At 32.6% G+C, this 24,748-nt stretch overlaps 1 protein-coding gene across 3 annotated transcripts in view; it reads right to left on the bottom strand.

Moving 5' to 3' along the window:
• Positions 1 to 24,748, bottom strand: part of LOC126771141 (uncharacterized) — a 52,146-nt gene that overhangs the window by 11,394 nt on the left and 16,004 nt on the right. The window contains exon 2 of one of the 3 annotated variants that reach the window (XM_050490888.1): positions 9,926 to 10,134. The exons of 1 other annotated variant lie outside the window; for it this stretch is intronic. In XM_050490888.1, coding sequence (XP_050346845.1) covers positions 9,926 to 9,989 — 64 coding nt within the window. In that variant the 5' untranslated portion in view covers positions 9,990 to 10,134. The remainder of the gene's footprint in view (positions 1 to 9,925; positions 10,135 to 24,748) is intronic. One more of the 3 variants, XM_050490889.1, reaches the window with a different exon arrangement.

Here is a 24,748-nt window from a genome sequence, read left to right as displayed (position 1 = left end):
TGAATATAAAACCTTTTTTTTGTAGTCAGTTTATATTATTATCGATTATTGTGTTTCAATTTCAATTGTCAGTTTTGGGAAATATTTAGATTTCCAACGTCGGGTTCATTGTGAGTGCCAAACAAAAAATTAGGGGATGTTGATTTTCTTTTGTAAGGTAAAGCACATTGTTTTATTATCTAAAAAAAGGGAAAAAACACGACGAATAATTTTGTGATAACCATTTGTAAAAAAAGTTAAGCATTAAATATTATGATTATAATCTATTGTTATATATAAGCATTTTACTTCAACGTAAAAGTATAATTGAATTCAAATAAAGTTAAAATGACATGACATTTATATCGCATTATTGTAGTTGAAATGTACGTATAAATGGCGTTTGAAAGTAATGTGTTTATCTTCATCGAGTTTGTAATAAACATTTATGTCACAATTCAGAATACATTTATTTGTTAAATGTATAATATAAAAATCATGTTACGGTATCTCAGAGTCATTACTCTCTCGATTAAGTTGATTTAACCTGACAACAAGGTTTCAAAAATATCGATTAATTTATATTGTGTTCATGCCCTTTCCTTTTTTTCCCCACAGGCCCTATTGTCAGTACAGTAACAGCCTGCGAGTGTCCCACTGCTAGTATTAGACCTCCTTACCTTTTTTGAGGAAAAGGTTTTGAGCTTTTTCCACCACTCTGGTCCAATGATGATTGGTGGAATATATTTGAATATATGAAATAAGATATATGCAGGTATCCTCACGATCTTTGCCTTCACGGTCAAGCACGAGATGAATTATAAACACAAATTAAGTACATAAAAATTCAGTGGCGCTTGCCCGGGCTTATCCACGATTATCCGTTAAGATTCACGCACTCTATCCAATGGGCCATCTCGGTGCTAACCTCTGGGCCATCTTAGCCCTTTCCTCAAAATAATATTTGTAATCACACGCTTAGCGTATATTGCTTTATTATAGCTGTACTTGGCAGTACCTGGTACTATCTCGAATACCATAGATGAAGCTTAAGATGGTTAGGTGCTTACCGGAATAAGGTTCATTAGCTATTCATATGAAAAAAAAAAAAAATTGTGTGAACTTTTTCACTTTTAGGTGTCTACAAATCTCTAAGTAAAATCTGCCCGTAGGTGTTAGACATGATTGCCCTCTGTGGACTTCAAAGAAGTGTAACTATATCTACAGTCGGGTGTTCTTATATGACCGCACTTGTTACAAAACCAACAAAAACATACGTATATCTTGAGTCCACTGACGCACAACCTCAAAAGAAAATATACATCGGTTTGAATGCACTTACTGTGGACAATCATCCTATTGTGCACAAATCTGTGCGAAGCCACAAAGTGCACTCCCTACCCCCTTAATCTAATAACAGAATGGGACAGCCATTTAAACAACCTGAGATCAGACGCAGAACTAACTTTACATGATTTGAAAGGTAGCTTTCTCTACTGAGAAGTCCTCGATAAAAAAAACAATGAAGGATTATTGTAATGGGTCAATAGGAAAAGCCGAAAAATAACACTGAACCGATCTCAAATAAGTAAAGACAATGTAATGATAACGCAAAGAACGAAAGCGTATAAGTGTCGAAATGCTTTTTTTACTAAATACTAACACTCGCTGAAAATTACGTATTCTTTTTCTTCTGTATTATATAATATTTGATCCCTACCTTGAGAACCCTTGCTTGTAAAATATGCTTAAAAATCTTGCATAAAATTAAACTTTATTATCAGTCCTTCACTGCTTAGGCAATAAAACTGTGGAATGTTATAACGATTCATATAAAATCCAAACCGATATCGTTATTGAAAACATTTGTAAAAATCACTATCTCAAAACTGGTGACATATGTTTATTTATATATTACAGTTATACGTATTGTATATTATGGAATATTTATTAGTCTATTTATATGTACTGCGTAAGTATTTGTGTGTATAAAATTATTTGTATGTCAGTTCATTACAGCACCACTTATCCGATATCTATTTCTCTTCTTCTAAAGTCTCTCAATCGATCGGGTTGTCTGGAAGAAATGTCTTATTGGACAAAAGACGGTCTTGTACAGCACATTAATTAGTGCTCAGCATCTTCTTTACTCTTTTCCAGTGATATTCAATAAAATGTAAATAAAATGTAAATAAAATAAATATATATATATATATATTCCTTCTACACTTGAGCCTTGCTTTTCTTAGTACTTTCCTAGTACTTAGTACAAGTAGTGTTCAGATTCAAACTCACAACTTGATTAAGAAAAGTCAAGATTTTTACATCTACTTTTAGCAACTTTAGCTTTGTTCTTAACAGTCATTCAAAGTTAAGATTGGAATATTATTAGATCACTAGGCAGAGAAGATTGCCTTTTAATTCAAGAAACGATGAAAATATGTATGTCGTTTTAGAATGCAGTAAAAATATTATAAATATAACCATGGTCGTGTTAACGCTAATTGCTAATTTACGTGCCTGCATCTCAGATGTGATATCAGTATGGAAATAACCAAACAGTAAGTCTTTAATAAATAAAATTTATTTTTATATATTAAATTTAATTTTAAGAAATATGTAATGCGTGTTGTGATCGTGTTTGGTAATTATAATGTGGATGTATTATCTTTGTAACGCTTGTCATTATATATACGTATATAATATGCGATCAGTAAGTAATTAATGTAACTCTCTCTTAAAGCTCAACTACCGTGATATTGAGTCATGATATGTTGAAAAGAGTTGAGAGGTGTTGCACTATTTTAAAGCGTTATATTATGTTTCAAATATTATAATTATCAAAGGCAATGTCACATATCGCTTCTGACTTTCAAGATTGCGCTCAGCGATGAGTTTCGCGTCTGTTCTTACAGAATAGCTTTACTAATAATGATTGCTAAGAAACATGACTCTCATTTCAAACCAAAACAACGTAGACGCGAAATAATTGTTTGCAGATGTTGTTGGCAGCTAAAATTTGTAAACAACAATAATTATTGAGTTTGTTTGTTCATTCAATTCTGAATGTAAAAGTCATTTGTTAAACTGATTCCAGTTATTCATAAAACCTTATTACAACCAAATTAGATTAAATAGAGTTGTTGTAACCTGAAGCATAACTAAGCAGTACAGTAACAGTAACAGCCTGTAAATGTCCCACTGCTGGGCTAAGGCCTCCTCTCCCTTTTTTTCTTTTTGAGGAGAAGGTTTTGGAGCTTATTCCACCACGCTGCTCCAGTGCGGGTTGGTGGAATATACATGTGGCAGAATTTCAATGAAATTAGACACTTGCAGGTTTCCTCACGATGTTTTCCTTCACCGAAAAGCACGAGATGAATTATAAACAGAAATTAAGCACATGTAAATTCAGAGATGCTTGCCCGGGTTTGAACCCACGTTCATCGGTTAAGATTCACGCGTTCTTACCACTGGGCCATCTCGGCTTTTAGCTATGCAAATATATTAAAATATTTTCTCATTGTATTACTTAATAAAAAAAATAAAAATAAACAGTGTTCAGTAATAATCAAAAACATTTACAAAATAAGAAAACAAAATAATAGAAAAAGCTAATCATAATTAAATATAACTGCTGCATAAAGCATGACCGCTCATAATATCAACGAAAATGATTCGAGTGAAATATTAATTTCTAACAATTAGCTTAAATGCTTATATAACATTTTAATATAATATCAACATAACACGAATATTATTTAATACAATATTCGATATTAGTTTTATCTATAAATACAAAAGTTTCTTCATTATCATATTATTTTCTATATGGATTTGCTTTAGCAAATTTCGTATCTATAAATTATATTAAAAACTCCAAATTGATAAGTATAATATTTTCACATATTTTTTATCGTATATATTTTTATTGATATATACAACGATGACAACGCTGTTATTAAACTAAGCTTCATCATTAACTTGGGTGGAATCAAATAATCTTGCAACTTGAAGGTTACGGTGTTTTATATAAAAATTGACTTCGTATGTTTGTCCAATCATTTGTATTTTTTCATAAATTTGACTATTATCCTAATTATTGTACTTGATTCACTTCATTATCGACCATGATAAATTCTGCAAGAAAACGTTTTAGCGCAATTCGTATTGGATGATAGACAATATATAAGGATTAACAACCAAAAGTTTTGTTCACATCGATAACAAACATCAAGTCCAAGTTCAGAAGCTTTAAGTTCACTTAAGCTTACAGTAACCTAGAACGATTATGATCACCATAAAACTCATTCAGACTGATGTAACAGAGTCGAAACTTACTTTAGTCATAGAGTGATGAAGTGATGATGTATTTTATAAAGCTTTCATTAATCAGAATTTACACGTATGAAATAATGAATTAGAAAACAATCACAGCTGATACCATTTTATGTAATTAGTAATTTATTTTCTATCTTGGTAAACAATTTGGATTTAAAATTGGTACTATAGATTTACTTGATGGTAGTGCTTTGTGCAAGCCCGTCTAGACCAACCTATATTTTATTCCGCTAAACAGTAATCCTTAGTATTGTTGTGTTCCGGTATAAAGTATGAGTATTATTTTTTTAATAATAAATAAATGTTTTAAAACATATTATTCGGCACATGTTATATAAGTTGAAGTTTTTATTGTTGATATGAAATTTATTTCTTGCATTGCAATCAAAAGTTTAATTAAAACCCATATAAAGGTACTTAATATTTGCAAAAGTTTAAGCTCGACGTATATACCAATGAAATGCATTGCAAACAAAAAGTATAATATCGTGCCGGGTGTCGAGTATGAAATTTCATAACAGATTTGCTGATTTGCACAAGCAAACGATAAATCGTCCTATACGTGCTTAACTGCGCAAATTGGCTTACATGCGTATGAGCAAAAAGATACTCGAACGTGTGCCGGACTTGATGGTACAAAAGGCACGTCAATGACGATAATACCCTGTTTGCACTTCCGACACGCGTCGCTTTTTCCGGACAAAGACGTTCATCATACGTCCGGTCCGGTTGTAAATACGAGTCACAGAGTATTAAGTTGATTAGAATGTGGAAACATTATAACTGAAACTTTGAAGCTCAATAGCTTACTTACTATTTAAATATTCGAATTTGTTATTTACTATTATTAATACAATATTTATGCTCTAATTGGATAAAGTTGTTAAAATCGACAACGATTAAACATACTTTGTATTTATTCTTTTCTATATTCTATACCTTCAGCGGCTTTCGCTGAGTGTGGAAATGGGGGTGTGGTGTGGGAGAGGGTATGTATTTAGTCCAAGTTTCACCCCAGTTCGCCCAGCTATTGAATAACATACAAACTTTCACATTTATAATAGTAGTAGCATTACAAAGTGACTGCCTCGTTAGTCTAGTGGCTTGATGTAAGGCCGCAAACTCGGAGGTCCTGGTTACAATTCCCAGGTAGGGCCAAAAAAAGTGACTGGGTTTTTCTGTCAGAAAATTCTCAGTAGCATCCCGGAGTCTGGAAGTTGGAAATATGTACACTCCCGTGCCTCGGAAAGGACGTAAAGAAGTTGGTCCTGCGCCTGAACTATTTCCAGTCGTGTCAGATTGCCGTCCCATCGGATTATGAGAGTGAGGAAATAAAGAGTGCACCTATGTTTGCGCATACACTTGTGCACTATAATATCTCCTGCGCAGTTGACTAATCTGTCTTAAAATTGGCTTTGATCTGGAGGGCATTATTATTATTAATATTACAATTGTTTTGAATTTAATGCACAGTTTTATCGTGATTTTTTTTTATAATGGATTGTCTGAAGGTTTTTTCGATAACACTAATGAGAATCAACTTATTTGAAACATTTACATAGAAGTTAAAATTGCTACAAAAGAGAAGCGGGCCAAAGGAGTCCTTGTATATCTACGTCCTTAATAAATACTCGTTTATTACTTTAATCACAAATAAATATATGATAGACTTCATTTACGTAATAGGTACTCACTGCCACTGATATTAGTCAATTATATTGAAAAAACAAAAAAATTTGAACAATTTCTGTCAGTCTGGATATTATTAATATATTTTGCTTAAACAGATTAAATTAAAAAAAATCATGAGCTAAACTTAAATGTTATTCGTCCACAGTCCAAAGAGAAGTTTTTTCATCCAAACGTTTGTCTTCATTTCATTCAGAACCAACTCGATGCGCTTAAAAGAATGCATGTATCTTATATAACGGACAGTACAAAGAATAATTTGTACTCAAAATGTAATTCGCTGTCCAAAGTTTACGTAAACAAAGCCAAGAGCACTCATAGTAAATACATCTTCCTAAGATGAAATATTACATAGTTTCTTGTTAGCAAAGTCCCATTTGGAAGATGTCAATAATTTGGAAGACTGGATAAGCAGTTAAGTTTGTTCTCGCAATTGGAAACTGCATTGAAACATGATAAATAATTTAAGGAATTTTATATAACATACATACACACATTGTAATGAGTCATTTCAATACATCTTTGGTAAAAATAATTATAAATAAATCGTAATTGTAAGTAATTCCTTGCACTATATAGTATTTCTAAATAAAATATATCTGTTATTCTTGAATTATATCGTTCGATTTAGGATGAACGATGAAGCATAGTTCACTAAGCCTGTTGCAAGTGACAGGTAAAGAAATAACGTCATTTCTTTCAAGTGAGCTACTTCAATTTATCTAAGGCAAGTTTGACATGCAGTTAATAAATTTACACTTAAATCTGTAGTTACTTTGAACCAACTCAAGACTATATCATAAAAAATGTTTATTTTTCTTTCATCTTCTTTGTGATGAACAGTTTTGAAATCTTGTTATTTTTAAGTTACTTTCATAAGTAACTGCATTTTAAGTTAGTTTCATCCAATCGATAGCATTAATGCATTATTCTGAATATTTACACAAGGTTAATGCTGATAACATTACATTTACTTAATTATTATCTTCATAGCATATAACGGTTTGTTTATATGTTTTTTTTAAGATTACGTTTATTTCTTTCTGTTACATCAATTTAATTATAATGCACAGATGTCGACGATGTATATTAAACAGTCCCTACAATCAAACATTGATTACGAAACGCATGCTGGGATTTTGATTTGATTATCTTCTAGAAATATCCACATCAACAATGAGCTAGGTGGTTTAGCATTAAGGGATTTACTGATTAATTAATACCAAACATCAGAGTAAACAGCAGTTTTCAATAAACATGACAACATGATAACGATTCCCCGACCGATTGAAACTGTTTAAATATTAGAAGATCGGGTAAGGGCGAATTGAACAAACATGTCGTTTTTCGATATAAAATATAAAGGGATAAAAACACTTTTACGGGTTACTGGAATTAAAATATATCTCAAATTCTATGCGTCGAGCTCAAAATAAATTAAAAGAAAAAATACGTTTTGCATTAGTACACTTTACCCGTTCTAGTAATGCTAGGTAACATGAGTGTTTTTTTACATTTATATTTCAATCGACATCGATACATAGTATATTGCATTAATAAAGTTAGATATGCTTAATATGTTTTATACATATATAGCGTATAAAGAATAAAACCGCGGTATGGTTGATTTTCGCTCAATACAATTGACTGGTATTTAGATCTTATAAATCTGATTTACATAATAAGATAGAGCACAGTATTCGGCGAAAGAATGCAACTCTAGGCAATATTTTTTGCAAAGTGCTTCAAAAGTTATCAATTAATGGAAAATAAATGTATTGAATCTTTTAAGCAAATAAAAAGAAAATAAATAAAACTCATAGCTTATAAAAATTCAGATTCATATTAATGATATCCTATGTCTGTAAAATATTCCACGTTATTCTTGCATTTCCCAAGTACGATATATTGGGATGTGTATGATAAGTCAAAAATCTATACGCCCGGTCCAATGCCCGTAGAGCATATTGATAGCTACATATGTGGAGAATCTCCTCTACATTATACACATACAACTTCTTGAAATTCGATTAATTATTGTCGAATATACACCGTCCAGAATTTCAAGCGATATTGCACTATCTCGCTATCAAACAACTGAGACACCTTAAATAGTCATAGCAATGTATACATTATTACTCTTACAACGCAAACTATAAAATGGACTTAAAACTGCCACCACGACACTAATGGGGGATGGGAGGATTATCATGCTAATAAAACTAATGTAACTAGGGACATAAAATCTTACAGTGACATAATACCTTAGTACCCCAGGCTGGTGGTGCATTGGCAATGTACAGCCCGGTTAATATTTCTTAAAGTGTCAATATCTATGGGCAGTGGAAATAACTTACTATAACGTAGCCTATCTTTCTGTCTACTAATTTCAATAAAATAACCTAGCTCAATGTTTATTAGAAATGGTTTTTATTGATATACAAATGGCAAAATGATTCGACATTAATGACCAATTAATAAATTAATCAAACTATTTATAATATATTAAAAACAAATGTTTAAATATATTTATATAAAACAGTATAATTGTCTGTTTTCAGTTAAGTGTTATTTTGCTTATAATTTTTTTCTTATTAATTAGTTCATAATAAATATATGGAACAGTGAAAAGTTACGTCGCAAAACAAAATGTCTCAATATACGTGAATGCTATAATGACGTTGGCTGAGGCAAATTGAATACCATTACTGGAGAGAATAAATAAATATTTGTTTGCATACTTTATACTTTATTGAAGAGCAAGAATAATTTCACGTCAGAGACCAGGCCTTAGATACAATATTAGAACGAATTAACATTAACATAAATGATTTACCGGATGAAAGAGAAGTTGAGGATGACTCCGAAATGTCTGGAGCTGAAGAAATACACGATTAAAAATTATATTAATATGTATTATATTAAGTACCTATATAAATAAAAAAATAAGTGTTTGTTTATTTATATATATTTTGTACTTATCTGCTGACTATGCACTACTACAAACGCGTGTACAAAACCGTTCCATCGACATTATTTGGTTTATTTCTACCTATTTAAGTATTAACTTGAACATTGAATTCTTAACTTTATTATACTTGACACAACTTTTTTATTAACGCTGGAAAAACGCGTTACACATTTCCCCCACGAGAACAGTGGGGGGGTATGTGGGGCTCGCCGGTGTCCAAGGCGCTAAGTGCGCCCCGAACATCGGAATACCCACTAAAAAACCAGCGGTATCCTTTCCGTCTTAATGATGAGCACCATGGGATCGCTTTCGCATGCTACCGTGACGCTCTGACAGCCGGCCCGCCTATGCGGGCATATTTGACACACATGAAGAAGCATTGTTTTATGAATTTTGGTTTCAAGTTTATAATTGCGTTATATGTAAATGAGCTAATGCAATTATACATTATATTCTCAAGTAATAGAAATTTGACAGGTGACGTTTTCCTCCGCCCGTGATTCAGAAATAAAATAATATTAAACTTGAGGCAAGATGAACATTTAAATCAATAGGCTCAAACACATGCTGGTTTCCTCACGATGTTTTCCTTCACTGTCAAGCACGAGGTAAATTATAACCACAAATTAAGCATATGAAAATTCAGTGGTGCTTGCCCGGGTTTGAACCCACGATCATCGGTTAAGATTAATGCGTTCTTACCACTGGGCCATCTCGGCTTTGGCACATGGATACTCAATTTTATTGGCAGATCACTTAAAGCTTGATGCTGGTTCAAATCATGAATATTTGGATTTTATGATGTGGTAAGTCATCACCTTAATTCATTAACTTGAAAGTTATTAAAAAAATGTGCGTTGTTGTTGTGTTGTGTGTGCGCTACAATGTTGACTCCACTTAGCCTTAGATTATAATACTAGAAATTAAATCACATGTAAATAAACTTACCCCGTTCTAGGGTTGATAATAGGAGCAGTGTTGACCACAATGACAACATCCGAAGAGGCACCATCACCCACGCTTTTATATCTGATTACTAATTACACCATAACTGTTTTATATAGCACTTGGAATCACTTTTTTAAACGTCATAATATTTACACAGAAACATCACGAACATTACACACTGTAAATAACGATATATTTTCACGTACTTCCTGATTCAATAATTATACATTAATTTTTAATCAATCATCCTAATTAATGCGTTAAATATTTAAATACATAATTAATGTTAATCATGAGCGCTATGTATGTTATGTTATATATGTTAATTTCAAATAAATGATTTCAAAATTATAATCTAATAAATAATAAAATATATAACGGCTCCGAATAAAATTTTATGTTATTTTCTGTAAACCATGTTTTGAGAGTTCAACTAAATGCTATAATCAAATAATATCAAAAACTGTTCTATAAATGCAACATTGTATAATATTTAATATAAATACAAATCATTAATGTGTCATACTTTATTTTAATGTTCAATTGCGTATGCTAGAACTTAGTACCATTAGTGGCCGAATATGTGGCAGAATTTTATTCAATACACGCAGGATTTGTACATGATTTCCTTAAATGCCAAGAACGAGATATATAAAATTATGAAAACAGTTTAAATTCGTTTCTGTCTCCTTCTAACGCATCGTTGTATATATTATACCGAAAAATTCAAAAACGATAAAAGTTTTCTATTATGAATTAAAAATTATTCAAATTTTAAATAATTTTTGTCATCGTATAAGTATTCAGATTAAAATGAAACGGAAGACGAGTCGAGGAGTGATGACTTCACTTCGGTGCGTCTAGACGGACTCGTGAATTGAACCGAGTGTTGCTGGGTGGAAAAGCATTCTCTTTGCTCTAAACAATCGAAAAAGGAAATTGTCCCTACATTTTGTATTGTTTAACTTCTCGTACGATATCTAAAACACATAATTAATTGACTTATTGTGATTTTTTTTTTATAGTATAGGTAGGCGGACGAGCATATGGGCTCATGGCCACCTGATGGTAAGTGGTCACCAACACCCGTAGACATTGGCTTTGTAAGAAATGTTAACCATTGCTTACTTCACCAATGCGAAACCTACCTTGGAAACTAAGAGTCCCTTGTGCCTGTAATATAAATATATATGGGTCTTACCTACCCAGACGAGCTTGCACAAAGCCCTAACACCAATGATTTGTGGCTCTTTAATTAAATACGGTGATTTTGTAGAAATGTTGTCTCAGTCTAACGATACCCACGTATGCCGAAACAATATCGAAAATGAAGGCCTTAATACTGACCAATCCGAGAATTCTATTATATTATCTCTTTTTTTTTCTTGCAGTGGAAACCTTCAGAAAGGTACCCGGGTCCTATGGCGGTGGAAACGAGTTATGTGGGATTCTTACCCACTAAAACCACTGCGATGGCCGTCCTCAGCACGGATCGGAGAGGCTGCGGGATCGTGTTGATATAACGCATCCGCGGCCTCTCCCGTGCTTTGCTCCACTCGTGGCTCGGCGGAGCTCTCATCAGGGGGCGAATCTCTCCCCCCCCGCACTCCTCGCTAGTGCGTTCGGCAGCGCGATGCCATCACGGCTGCCGTCCTCCACAGGGCCGCTTGAAATAGGACACGTGAGGCCCCCACTCACCACCCACCTCACGCATCCACGGCCCGAAGGTTACGCCCTATCTTTTAAGCCCCGGGCATCTGGGCTATGGGAGGGCCGAGAAGAAGCCGTCGTCGTCTCCACCGAGCAGGATCGGCCCTTTCCCGTTCCCGCTCCGCCGTCTCCTTCTGAACCATGACGGTCTCACAGAGGCTACGCCCCTCCACGCCGATTCCCTGCGAAGCATCGCCGACACGATTGCTCGCAGGGACAGGTCTTGTCCGACTTCACGGACCAGGATCTCCCATCCTGGTCCGTGAAGTCGGACACACTCCACGCGGGGCACACCTCCAACGTATGCTGAGCGGTGTCCCGGTCCGCGCCACAATGGTGACACATCGCCGTCGATTCGCGTCCGATCTTACAGGTATTCTCCAAAACAACCGTGACCGGTCATTACCCGCGTTAGTCGGAATGTGACTCGTCGCTTTCGTCTCAACCAGGCTTCGAAGGCTGGCAGGATCGCTCCAACAACGCGTTTGCGTGCGTACCGTTCTTCACAGAGACGGTCGCGCCACGTCGCAAAAGCCCTCCGGTGTTCCTGCCGCTTCAACGCCTCTCTATTATATTATCTATGGTAACAATGCTTTGCTTAAAATTAGAATATTACATTTGACAGGCATAAACGAGCTTGATCGAAAAAGACAACAAACTTAACAAAAATGGTTTTTTTTTTAAACTCTAACACACTTGTTCTTATTTTTAAGAACGCTAACGAAACAAAAATAGAATATACACTTTATGAAATTTACAATTACAATAATTGGAGTTTTATGAAAGACTTTGCACAGTTTACTGAAAACGAAAGGTTGATATTTAACGGAAAGCCGTATAATTTAATGTGAGGGAAATAAAACCAAAAGTGATCTCAAACATTCGCGATTTCTTTTGTCTTTAGTTTTTGTTTATTGCAATTTCTTTTTTCACGAGCCTCAACGTTCCAAAAGTTAGGAAATAATTTTGAACTGGTTTAATACTATATTATGTTCTTAACGATTGGGTAGAAAATAGTACATTTTTCTATATTTCAAACTAAGAACAAAATAAACTAGACATGTCATAAAATATTCCTAGCGTCAAAATTGAGTTATCTTTTTTGCAGAGTTAACCGTTGATTTGATTGTAACTCTAGCTACTTTTTATTTGCTCGGTAACTATTTATTTTATAACCAAAGTTTTGAAAGATGTATTTTTCTGATATACTACAATAGCTTTCCAGTTTTTTTACTTTAATTGAAATTTGCCTAATTGAGGAATGGCATTTGGCTTAGGCAGAATAATAAAGAAGTCACGTCTCCATTCACAGATGTCATATGAAGTAAGAGATTTTTTTGAGTTCCTTATTCAATCGAGCACAAACTTCAAGAACCAACACTGGGACTAATCATTTCTAAGGGTTGCGCTGGTCGTAAAGTATTGCCAAATATGCTGCTGAGAGCAAGCGAAGGATAATATAATAACACTAAAAATAATTATAAAAACTAAAGTTTCAATCTTATAAGCACGAATAAATACAAGATACTGTAAATTTTTAAAAAGCTGCTGACATTTTCTTTTAATATCTCAGTAGCAGCCTGCAGTTAAGATGTTGGCAGTGTTCGACTCACGTACGTTAGAAAGCACTCAAAGCACTTGGATCTGAACGTTCTCTCTTTTTTTATATTAAAGGTAGATGGACGTGCAAATGGGCCACCTGATGGTAAGTGGTCACCAACACCCATAGATATTGGCAATGTAAGAAATGTTAACCATTGCTTACATCCCCAATGCACCACCAACCCTGGGATGTCATGTCCCTTGTGCTTGTAATTACACTGGCTCACCCTTCAAACCGGAACACAATAATACTAAGTACTGCTATTTGCTCTTTCTAGTCATGTTCGATTATTTATTTATATTTGGGCACTTACATACATATACTTGTGCAATTTAATATCCTCTGCAGATATATCAGTGTCCGTGATAGTTTTTGAGATTTAGTCATTGGAAATCGATCAGAAAACAATAATTATTTTAGCTTATGCTTCATGATTCTTATTAATTCTGAATGTTATAGCAGCCATGTTCTTATCTAAGTAGCTAACTAACTGTAAACTGTAGCCATACCTCTATCTGACGCATTAAAATAGCCCCGCCTCACGCAAGTGCACGCTCGAACAGTTTTGTGATACGATTGAATACGTTGAAAATAGACAGCGTGACATTGCAGCCTACGTTTCATACTTTGTCACTACTTGAGTATTTATTGAAACAATATAATTGTTTCCGTTTCAGACTAATTACTTTAAGGTGTATTAAATAATAGAAATATTATTTTTAAGCAAATGTTTCTCAATCCGATTTTGGTATCAAACTAAAACATATGAAGTCGTTTTTATATGAGCTAAATAAAATAGCGTACAATTAAAAAGGCAACCGGACGGTATGTGGTCAACGCTCACAAATTTTGGAGTCGTCAATAATATAAACTACGGGAGTACATCGTTAGTCTCAACCACAAGCATTTATTTCCAATTATTTATTAAGGTTTAACAACAGTTGTATACACTAAAAATTACAATTAGTAAATTTAAAAAAAATACATAGAGTAGCATAAAAACTAATTATAGGTACACACCGCTTGTAACTTGACGTAAAAAAGAATAAAGTAGCTACAACAAAGTCATGTAACACTAAAAATAGGTAAAATTAAAACAATAAAAGAATATCCCGAAAAAAAATGTATATCTAAAAAATTGTCTTATACAAATTGTTATTTTGTTAATCAAAGTAATTTTGCCTGTCATTATACTAGCTTACTCACCATTTCAACTGGATTACAAAACTCAAAGTATAAATATTTAGCGGTAGTTAACTGAAAAGTGGGTGGTTCCAATAATATAAACAAATACTGCTTTATTTTACAAGACGAAATCTATTTAATTACACATAGTTCAACTCTAACTTTCATCTTTATTGCTTTACATTGCTTTATATAGGTGTTGAAGTATACGTGCGTGACTCCGAACGCGTATACATGGTTTATTTATAAGCAATAAACGTCAAAATAGTCCTAAAGGGTCTCGCCTTATCAAAACACATCAGTCCTTACAAATCAATAAATCGTACGCGGATATCCTTTTTCGACGAGATGTCGTTAAATTCAATGACTTCATATAAGATATTGTATAATATTATTATATACCGTGAGCTTTTATTTTTATTTACGTAAATATTTTTTAATTGAAAAGAATGATGAATGAGCGAACGATGTTTTTAAAATAATACGTGGATATTTTTATATATTTTAGCTTATTATGGTATTTTTTTACATAAAGTAGAAACGAGATTTTTATTTTTTCTCTTGCCTTTTCCCTCCTTAGTTAAGCTCATAAACAATTAATTAATGTATAGCGTGACATTTTATCTTTCTGTTATATTAATATACTTATTAAAATTTATACTTATACAGTAGAAAAAAATCAACATAAATTTGTTACTTAACTCACCCTTAATCAAAGTCCGACTAAAATGACTTCCTTATTATCCATAAGTACCGTCGAACGCTACGAGATCAAAGTTTTTTATTTAAGCTGATACATAATTTAAATGACAGTCCATTTCTCTTAAGTAAAATTCACTTTAGATGTCCAAAATTGTACACACGCAATAATTCCTTATCCGGTTTACCCTCTACTCGAACAAATTTGCTCAAAATGTATATTTTTTTAAATGTATTGTATATTCTCTGCTATTTATATACTTTATTTTTTCAATATTTATAATGTACTGAATTTCATATTTACTACCATAAATGATCGATATAATATTTACTGTATGTTTCCCTAATAAAAAAAAAAACAGTAACATGTTGTTTCGAACCTGCATAAACTTCTAATTAATTTCTTATTATTACTTCTGCAACCTACGATTTTCTAGGCAATTAAAAACCGTATTACGTCATTTAAAACGACTTTGCAGATGTTGAATTTTATAATGAGCCGTTAAATTCATCAATTATTAAAGATTTTTTTGTTTCGTATATAAAAAAATAATAATATATTAAAAAATGATTAAACATTTCTATTGTAATGAAAATCTATAGAAAATAAATACCAATCATTTATTTTTTCAATGAAAATTTTAAAGCAATGTCTTAAAAGACTATAATTACAGACAAAGTGAACATGAATCTTAATTTTCCGGTTAACTTTCATCTTTTTCTTTTCTTTAAATCTCAGCGGTAGGGACAACTATACGTTGAAATAGTTTTTGTTCACAATCCAACGTTGCCCAAGAAGGATTTATGGCTTGCACGACTACGTTTGGTCGACAGACGACAATTGAAATAGCTGGCTTCCAGACATAAATACTTAGGTATTGTAAATACTTCTTTAAGTTTAAAATAAATAGGTCTGGATCTAAATTGATGAAGCCTCCTAGAGGCCCTATCTAGACGATTATGAATCATTTTGAATACCTGGTGTGTTGCTGTGTCTTCGTAACTTCGTCAAAACTGGTAGATGACAATTATTTAACTACCAAAAGTTATCTAAAATTATAGTATTGCCATTAATTGTTGGTATTCTGAGAAATTATAAGCAGTTGCCAACATATAAGTTTGCAACAATTTCATTGGAAACATAAAAGTAACTGCCTGTGAATGTCCCACTGCTGGGCTAAGACCTCTTCTCCTTTTTTTGAGGAGAAGGTTTGGAGTTTGTTCCACCACGCTGCTCCAATGCAGGTTGGTATTCCCCACATGTAACAAAATTTCAGTGAAATTAGATACATGCAGGTTTCCTTCACCGTCAAGCACGAGATGAATAAACACAAATTAAGCACATGAAAATTCAGTGGAGCTTGCCCGGATTTGAACGCACGATCATCGGTTAAGATTCACGTGTTCTAAACACTAGACCATCTCGGCTCCTTTTATTGAAACCACAATACTTTATTCCGAAAAATTGTGAAGAATATTGTTATTAGTGGTGATACGATGTCTTAAGTTTTATGTTATACAATATGAGTACGAGTAAAACGCTTTTGAACCCGTTTAAAGGATTTAAGATTTAAAGAATTTTTAATTAAAAAAAGTCATTAACCTGCAAGGTGAGTGTCACGGCACACTTGCCTCTTTAATTAATTAACTTTTACTGAACTGAAAGTCTGAAACTGCAAATTTGATATATTTAAGAAATTTATCAAGTTTTATGAATTATTTGGGTTAACAAATATTTCAGAAATTGTATAATTTTATACGCATTTTTTGTGGCTTTATGAACTATCTGGATTCACTTACTGAGAACACTACCGCAAAATATTGATACTTGGTGGTAGCGGTTTGTGCTAGTTTGTCTGGGTAGGTACAACCCACTCAGCACACAAAAACCAATAATTAATCTTGTTTTGTTCTGGTTGAAAGGGTGAGTGAGTCAGAGTAACTACAGACACAAGAGACATAAATTAATATTGATATTAGAAAAAAAAACGTATTACGTATCAAAAACTATTTATACAAAATAATATAACCATAATAATAACTATATATCAAGCTGTACTAAAATCACTTTATCGAAATTTATTCAGCGCTCAATTTTTTTTATAACCAATTGCTAATTATAGTCACTATGTAAAATATATATTTTTTTTATATTATAACGACTTTGAAATTCGTTAATTATACATATTTAATATTTTGGAAACATTAATTGTTTTATTATAAATAATTAAATAAATATTCTACTACTGGTGGTAGCTTTGTGCAAGCTCATCTAGGTAGGTAACACCCACTCATCAAACATCCGCCAAACAGCAATGCTTAGTATTGTTGTGTTCCAATTTGAAGGGTGAGTAACCAAGTGTAACTACAGGCTTGTATAACACCTTAGTTTTCAAAAATTTTCATACAGATCGTATATCAGGACAGCAGTTACAAATCATCATCACATGACCCATTTGCCTTTCCATTACTTATTTTAGATGATAAAAAAAGTTTACAATTCATAACATTCCTTTTATTATATAATACGAGGCTCTGTATCAAACCTGAGACTTTTACATCGCGGTCTGTACACTATTGCGCTTTTGCACTTCAAATCACTTATCATTTTACTCGCAATATATAACAATTAACTGTATATATTCATCCCACGGCTTGGTATATATAACTGTGTTCAAATTGAAATCTATCTTGAACACAAGATTACTTAAGCAATGGAATTATCTACGTTTTAATTAAAGTAAGTGACTACAGGTTTATCAATTAAATAAAACAATAAATTGTTACGTTAATTTGCTTAAGCTGGTTTTCTTGACGAGAAATGTCTAATGGCGTGGATTTAGGGAATACCGATTCGTATTTAGATTGCTGGATGAGGCTGGATAGCGCATAGGCGCGCCGGCCGTCAAAGCGTCACGGTTGCATGTGCAAGTATTCCGCGGTGCTCCTCGTTACGACGGAAAGGGTACCGCTGGTTTTTTAGTGGGTATTCCGATGTATGGGGCGCACTCGGTGCCTAAAACACCGGCTAGCCCCACATACCCCTTCCCCACTGTTCCTGTAGGGGAACGCATAATGCGTTTTTCCAACGTTAAAAAAAATTCCGATTCGTATGTCTGGGCATGGCGCTCTTTTATAAAATCGTCTCCCCTATCCGCCGCCCCTCACAACTCGTGTGTGTGCGTGACGCGTATACTATACACATCGTTGCTATGAATTATATTTAAGTTCAAAGAATCTTTATTCCCAAAAAAGATGAACGTCACTTACATGAGAACAAAGTAAGTTTGTAATGAGATATAAAGTAAGTTTCTTATGTCATCAGTATTAATTTTCCAAAATGTAGCGTTTAAATAATATGTAAATATTTTTTTATTCGTTTTTCTACATATTTATATATGGTTCTCGTTAATTACAAATTCATTCAATAGCCGTCAAGTTCGATTTTAAACATCACCCACGCGTTCCGTGTAAGTCACATATTATATTCATACATTGAATGTTATCGCTAACCCACACTAAAGTAGGTTTTTTTTTATACGGACGAGCAAATGGGTCACCTGATGATAAGCGGTCACCAACGCCCATAGACATTAGCATTGTAAGAAATGTTAACCATTGCTTACACTGACACACTCACCCTTTAAACCGGAACACAAAAATACCAAGTACAGCTGTTTTTCGGTATAATATCTGATGAGTACTTATCCAGACGAGCGTGTATTGAAATCTACCACCAAGTAAACAATTGCGGAATGAGTTTCAATTCTTATGATGGGAGTATACCTTTGCCCAGCAGTGGGACGTTTGAGGGTGGTCACTTTACTTGACTTATATCTAAACATCTCTACACAGAATAATTATACACAATGGACAACAATAGCTAAGTTTCTTTGAAAACTTATGTTTTATTAAAAAAATAATTCGCAAAGAATGCTCCACTGGGCATTGTAACGGATCGCCTTTGTGTTTTCTCTAAATCCTTTTTTAAATGAATCGGATAAAAGTATTTATTATTGTTTTTATTTATGTTATTTCGTATTTTATGCGTTTTCTTTTGAAATGAATTTGTTAAATATGAATTAAATAAATAAGTCAAATAAATTCTTTATATAATATATAAACATATCACTTAGTTATAGAAAGCCAACATATTATCATTTTACTTGGTGGTATGGCTTTGTGCAAACCCGTCTGGGTGGGTTAGACCCACTTATCAGATATTTTACCGCTTTACAGTAGCATTGCTGCGTTCCAGTTTAATGGGTGAGTAAGACAGCTTAACTACATGCACAAAGGAAATAACATCTTAGTTCCCACGATTGGTGGCATATAGGTGATTTTTTTTTTTACAATTAATAGGCCAGCGTTTGACCGTTGACTTGCCTGATGTTAAGCATCGACACGGTCTAAGATGTAATTTTAACGCTTGCCTATAAGAAATCTGTTTACTCTGGATTTGAAGACACCAACATACATCACCAAAGTCTATAGACGTAAGCGGCCCCTTTTATACCTACCCGCCTACCTTTAACATAAAAAATACCGTTTTTTTTTTAGAAGAACGGTCTTTTTATTTAAAACAACGAATTTAGGAATTTTCGCTGCAATAACATCAGACCTTATAATTTAAAAAATAGAATAAACAACTTTAGAGATAAATTTTACATCAGAAATTTATATTATGATTAATTAAGTTTTATGTTGCCGTCATTTAATTATCATATCAACGTAATGTTAGGATATAATTGATAACTCAACGTAAATATAAATTTAATATTATAATCAAATCTAAGATAACAAACCTGAACTGTTTAACCTGATGTTAATAACATTTTAACGGACTATAAAACGGTGAAGGTTCTCGAATCGTCTGATTATACACATATATGTATATCTATATATAGATTTAAAGATCTTTATATTTCAATATCAATTTTTTAAAGTATAAAAATTCTCTCACAAAATAATTCTTAAACACTTTTTTCACTACTACCCAATGTTTTAATATAAGAATATTGATATGATAGTATGAAAATTTTATAATATATTCACAATATAATATTTGTGCCGGTTAGCATGGTTGGTGGATGCTTTCCTTTCACGCCGAAGGTTGTGGGTTCAATTCCCACCCAGGACAGATATTTGTGTGCATTAACATGTCTGTTTGTCCTGAGTCTGGGTGTAATTATCTATATAATCATGTATGTACAAAAGAAAAATAGCATATGTAGTATATCAGTTGTCTGGCTTCCATAGTACAAGCTCTGTACAAGCTTAATTTGGGATCAGATGGCCGTGTGTGAAAAATGTCGAAGGATATTATTATTATTAATTTACCGCAGAATGTTATGGTGCTATTTAGCTATTTAAAGTTAATTTTATACATTATTACATACATACATATTGTTATAATTAGTATTATGAAATTTTAGTGATTAAAAAGATAAAAATGTTCCAATGTTTTTGGTTAAAAAACAATTTATTGCATTCTATTCAACTGTAAGGTAGCTTAGTTTTAAAAAAAAATATCTATATGAAAAATTAAACTATTAATAAAAAAATATTAAACACGGCCTAAATAAATAAGAAACAGCTTATTGAAAAAATAAAAAAAATATCTGACAATATTTCCACGGCATAACTCAACGTAAATATAAATTTAAGAGTTATCCGACCCAACTTGGCAAGGGTACGATTAAGGTTTTATCCCTTGATGTAAACAAATATTACAAAATAATCAGCGTAAAATATTATAGTAGCAGGGTTTCTCCGACCTTATTCAGTGTACCAAGTGTTAATATTATATATATATTATAATACATATTAGCGATAAAATAATACTTATATTATAAATATGTTAGTACTGTTTGTTTCATAGTACATAAATATTTAACAACTAAAATCGCCAAGTTTTATCGTAACCATAGTAGTTTAGTAATAATATAAATAAATAGTGGTTTAGTAACGCATACGTAATAAACAAAGAATGTACAAACTTGTAAAAGTCACCTCACAATATGTGTGAGTTAATTGCAAATCAATTTTAAGCAAGTTCCCAGAGAAATTTCACACATATATTATATTTGCTTCTATTGACAATGCCAACTAGCCTACTAAATTTTACATTTCTAAAATATTTTTTAGGTTTTTATTAGAATAATATTAATGTATACAGTAAAGCTGAGCGGAGATTACCTAGTGGTTAGAACGCGTGATTCTTAACCGATGATCGTAGGCTCAAACCCGGGCAAGCACTACTGAATTTTCAACTCGTGCTTGAAACCTGCATGTGTCTAATTTCACTGAAATTCGGCCACATGTGTATTCCACCAACCCGCATTGGCGCAGCGTGGTGGAATAAGCTCCAAACCTTCTCCTCAAAAAAGGAGAGGAGGCCTTAGTCCAGCAGTGAGACATTCACAGGCTGTTACTATAAAGTAAAAGCAGAATATAATCATTTCATGCGAAAATATTTGATAAACACGTACTACATTAGAAATTGATAATAGTTTTTATTTAAATACCAGTTGTTCATATTTAAATATTCCAAATTATTATTTCATTCATTCATCCGGTATTGTTTATATAATCGTTTAGCAAATAAATTTCATAATAAAACGTCAATAGATATTATAAATTTTGTATTAGACCGTAATTTATCATAGAGACATCGATGAGGGTGCCCGTTTTGTGGTCCTTTACATTCATTCATACAAAACTATTCTCAATTTCTCCACACTTATTTAACATTTCTCGCCGAAGGATTTTTATTTCGTAAATAAAAATCGTCAAGAGAAATGTTTGAAGAATTATGTCATGAACACATATGTCATAATATGTTAATTATTATAACATTTTGACTGCCTCATTGGCTTAGTGGCTAGATATACGGCCGCAAATCCCGACGTCCTGACTTCCGACAGACCAGTTCAGGCCAATAATTAGTTATCGGATAGTTTCTGTCGAAAAATTCTCAGTAGCAGCCCGGAGTCTGGAAGTTGGAAGTGTGTGTATCTCGGAAAGCACGTAAAGCTGTTGGTCCTGCGCCTAAACTCTTTCCGGTCGTGTCGAATTGCTGTCCCATCGGATTATATATAGAGTGAGGGTATATACAGGGATATAAAAGTTTAGAGGCACATTGAAACTTGTCTATAAAGTTAAGCGTTATTTATCTAAGATAACAGTTACATCATATTGTTAGGACTATTCATTAATTGGTATCTAATAAGGAACCAACTAAATTTGTGTTGACAAAATTTATCTCATGCTCGGTGAAGAAGGAAAAAATCTTAAGGAAACCGACATATGTTGAATAAAATTTTACCACATGTGCATCTATCAGCACGCTCTGGAGTAGGGTAGTGGAATGAGCTCAAACCTTTATCCAAAAGAGAAGAGGTTTTTGTTCTGACGTGGGATATTTACGTAACTTACTTTCTAAGATTTCTTCGAGCTATCTAGACTCATTATATAAATAAAAAAGCGATTCTTTTAATACAAATGACTTCTAATCAACTATTCCGTACACCGATATACGATTGATTGTGAGTGTATCGTGAAAAATGCGAGATCAGAAGATACATCGTAGCGCAGTACGCAAGAGTGCTTTTAACTAATAACCTGCCCAACTCATTTGTCGACCGTCCCGCCATTAAACACCGTCACTTCCTGAGAAAATAAATGCAATAGAAGTGCCATTTTTATACAACACATAAAACCCAGTACTGTATTATGCTGTAAGATTAAACTGGAAAATCACCGCAGAAAACGGTCATTTCAAGAATATACGCATCAAAATAGTATGTCATCACAAGTCGGTTGTCAACATTTCACGTCCCATACGTGAAATGTTGACATAGAGTACATATTGAGTTTCTTAATAACACTGCTGATACAAATTAATAACACGTATTAGAATATTAACACTCGGTAAAATAAATAGATGTAAATATATAAATGAGAAAAATTATTTACTATATCATACAATAATAAAGTATCTTGGATAATAATATCCATCTAACTGAGGTGACGCTGAGGACATTTTAATGCACAAGTATGATCTTCGATATTCTACCGCCAAACAGCTATAAGTTTCGGTTTGAAGAGTGAGTGAGCCTGTGTAACTACAGGCATAAGGCGCTCAAAATCTTAGTCCTCATGGTTGGTGGGTCACTGTCGATGAAACATCGCCAATGTATATAGCCGGTAGTGACCACTTCGCCGATGGTTCACTTGACTATCTGCTTTCCTATAATATAATTAAAAAGTACAAAAATATGTGCATTATCTATTCTCTCACTTTCTTAATTAAAAGGAACGGCAATCTAATACTTGAGAGAGTTCAGGCACTGCACAAGAGTGTATACACTGTTAATATCCAAACTTGTTTCATCTTGGCTGCCATCGATCAATGACAATGGACATTACAGTAAATCTGACTTTGATCTACGTTTCAGAAACGATGATGATGATGAAAGCTGTAAGATAATAAAATGCGTTTTCGCTCAGAAATACACAGTTGGGTTAAAATTGAAATTAAGCACATTACGAAATCATAATAATATGAGGTACTAAGTGCGAAATTCAATTAATCTGTGAAAAAAATATTAAGTACAATAATAATTTTTATTTTATTAAAATTATATAATTCATTATATATTTTATACCCTGTCAAATATTTTATTTATTTTATATTTATAATGTAGAACTTATTTTGCTTTAAGGTTAAGCTATTTTTAATGTACTTATATTTTCTATAGTATTTATAGTATGTTTCCAAAATATTAGATAAATAAATAAAAATGACAAACATACAATATTTTTAGCCAAACTTTTAAACATCGTAATTTAATGGACGCACACAGGTAATAAGAATATTATTTTTCAAAAAAACTATGGCAGTTTGAAATCAGCATATTAATTTCATGACATACTTCGTTACCAAATGTTAATAAGGTCTTAATGTATTGTATGATACGGTAGTTAACTACGATACCACGAATTATGCAACATGTTATTCTAAAGGCGTAATTCCTTTTCTTATCTGTTCTTAGGTCAGGTTTATTTAACATCTAAAAATAATAAGTACACACAATCAAACTTCGCTCTTATTTCGAAGCAGCTAAAGTTGATATTGGATAGTAACGATAACCTACAGGCATATATACAGGCAGCGTAAAGAAAGTTCCTCTCTTTAATACATTCTAAGAGCAAGTTTATGTACTTAAATCTCTTTAATCTAATTTATTTTGTATGATATTTGAAGATTGAGTGCCATTGTATAAATAAGGGTTAAATTGAATTAATTGTTATAATAAAGACAAGAAATTAGATAAAAACAAATATGAATGGATAATTAGAATTACATATATTAATTACTTATTTATTATTAGTATATATCTATATACTAATCTCTTAAGACATGTTTTCTTCCCCTTTGTGTTCCTTTTTTATTATGTACACGATATTTATATTTTTATACGTCACTATATATACATGTTTTGTTTCCAGACAACTTCTTTATCTACATTTTATTAGATAGTTAATTATTATTTTGATTCAATTAATTACAAAAACTACTTGTATAAAGAAATACTGAAATGGAATTATTTAGGAAATCTCAT

This window comes from Nymphalis io, chromosome 10, assembly GCF_905147045.1.
Source record: "Nymphalis io chromosome 10, ilAglIoxx1.1, whole genome shotgun sequence".
NCBI lineage: Eukaryota > Metazoa > Arthropoda > Insecta > Lepidoptera > Nymphalidae > Nymphalis > Nymphalis io.
This window is presented reverse-complemented; position numbering and strand designations above follow the sequence as displayed.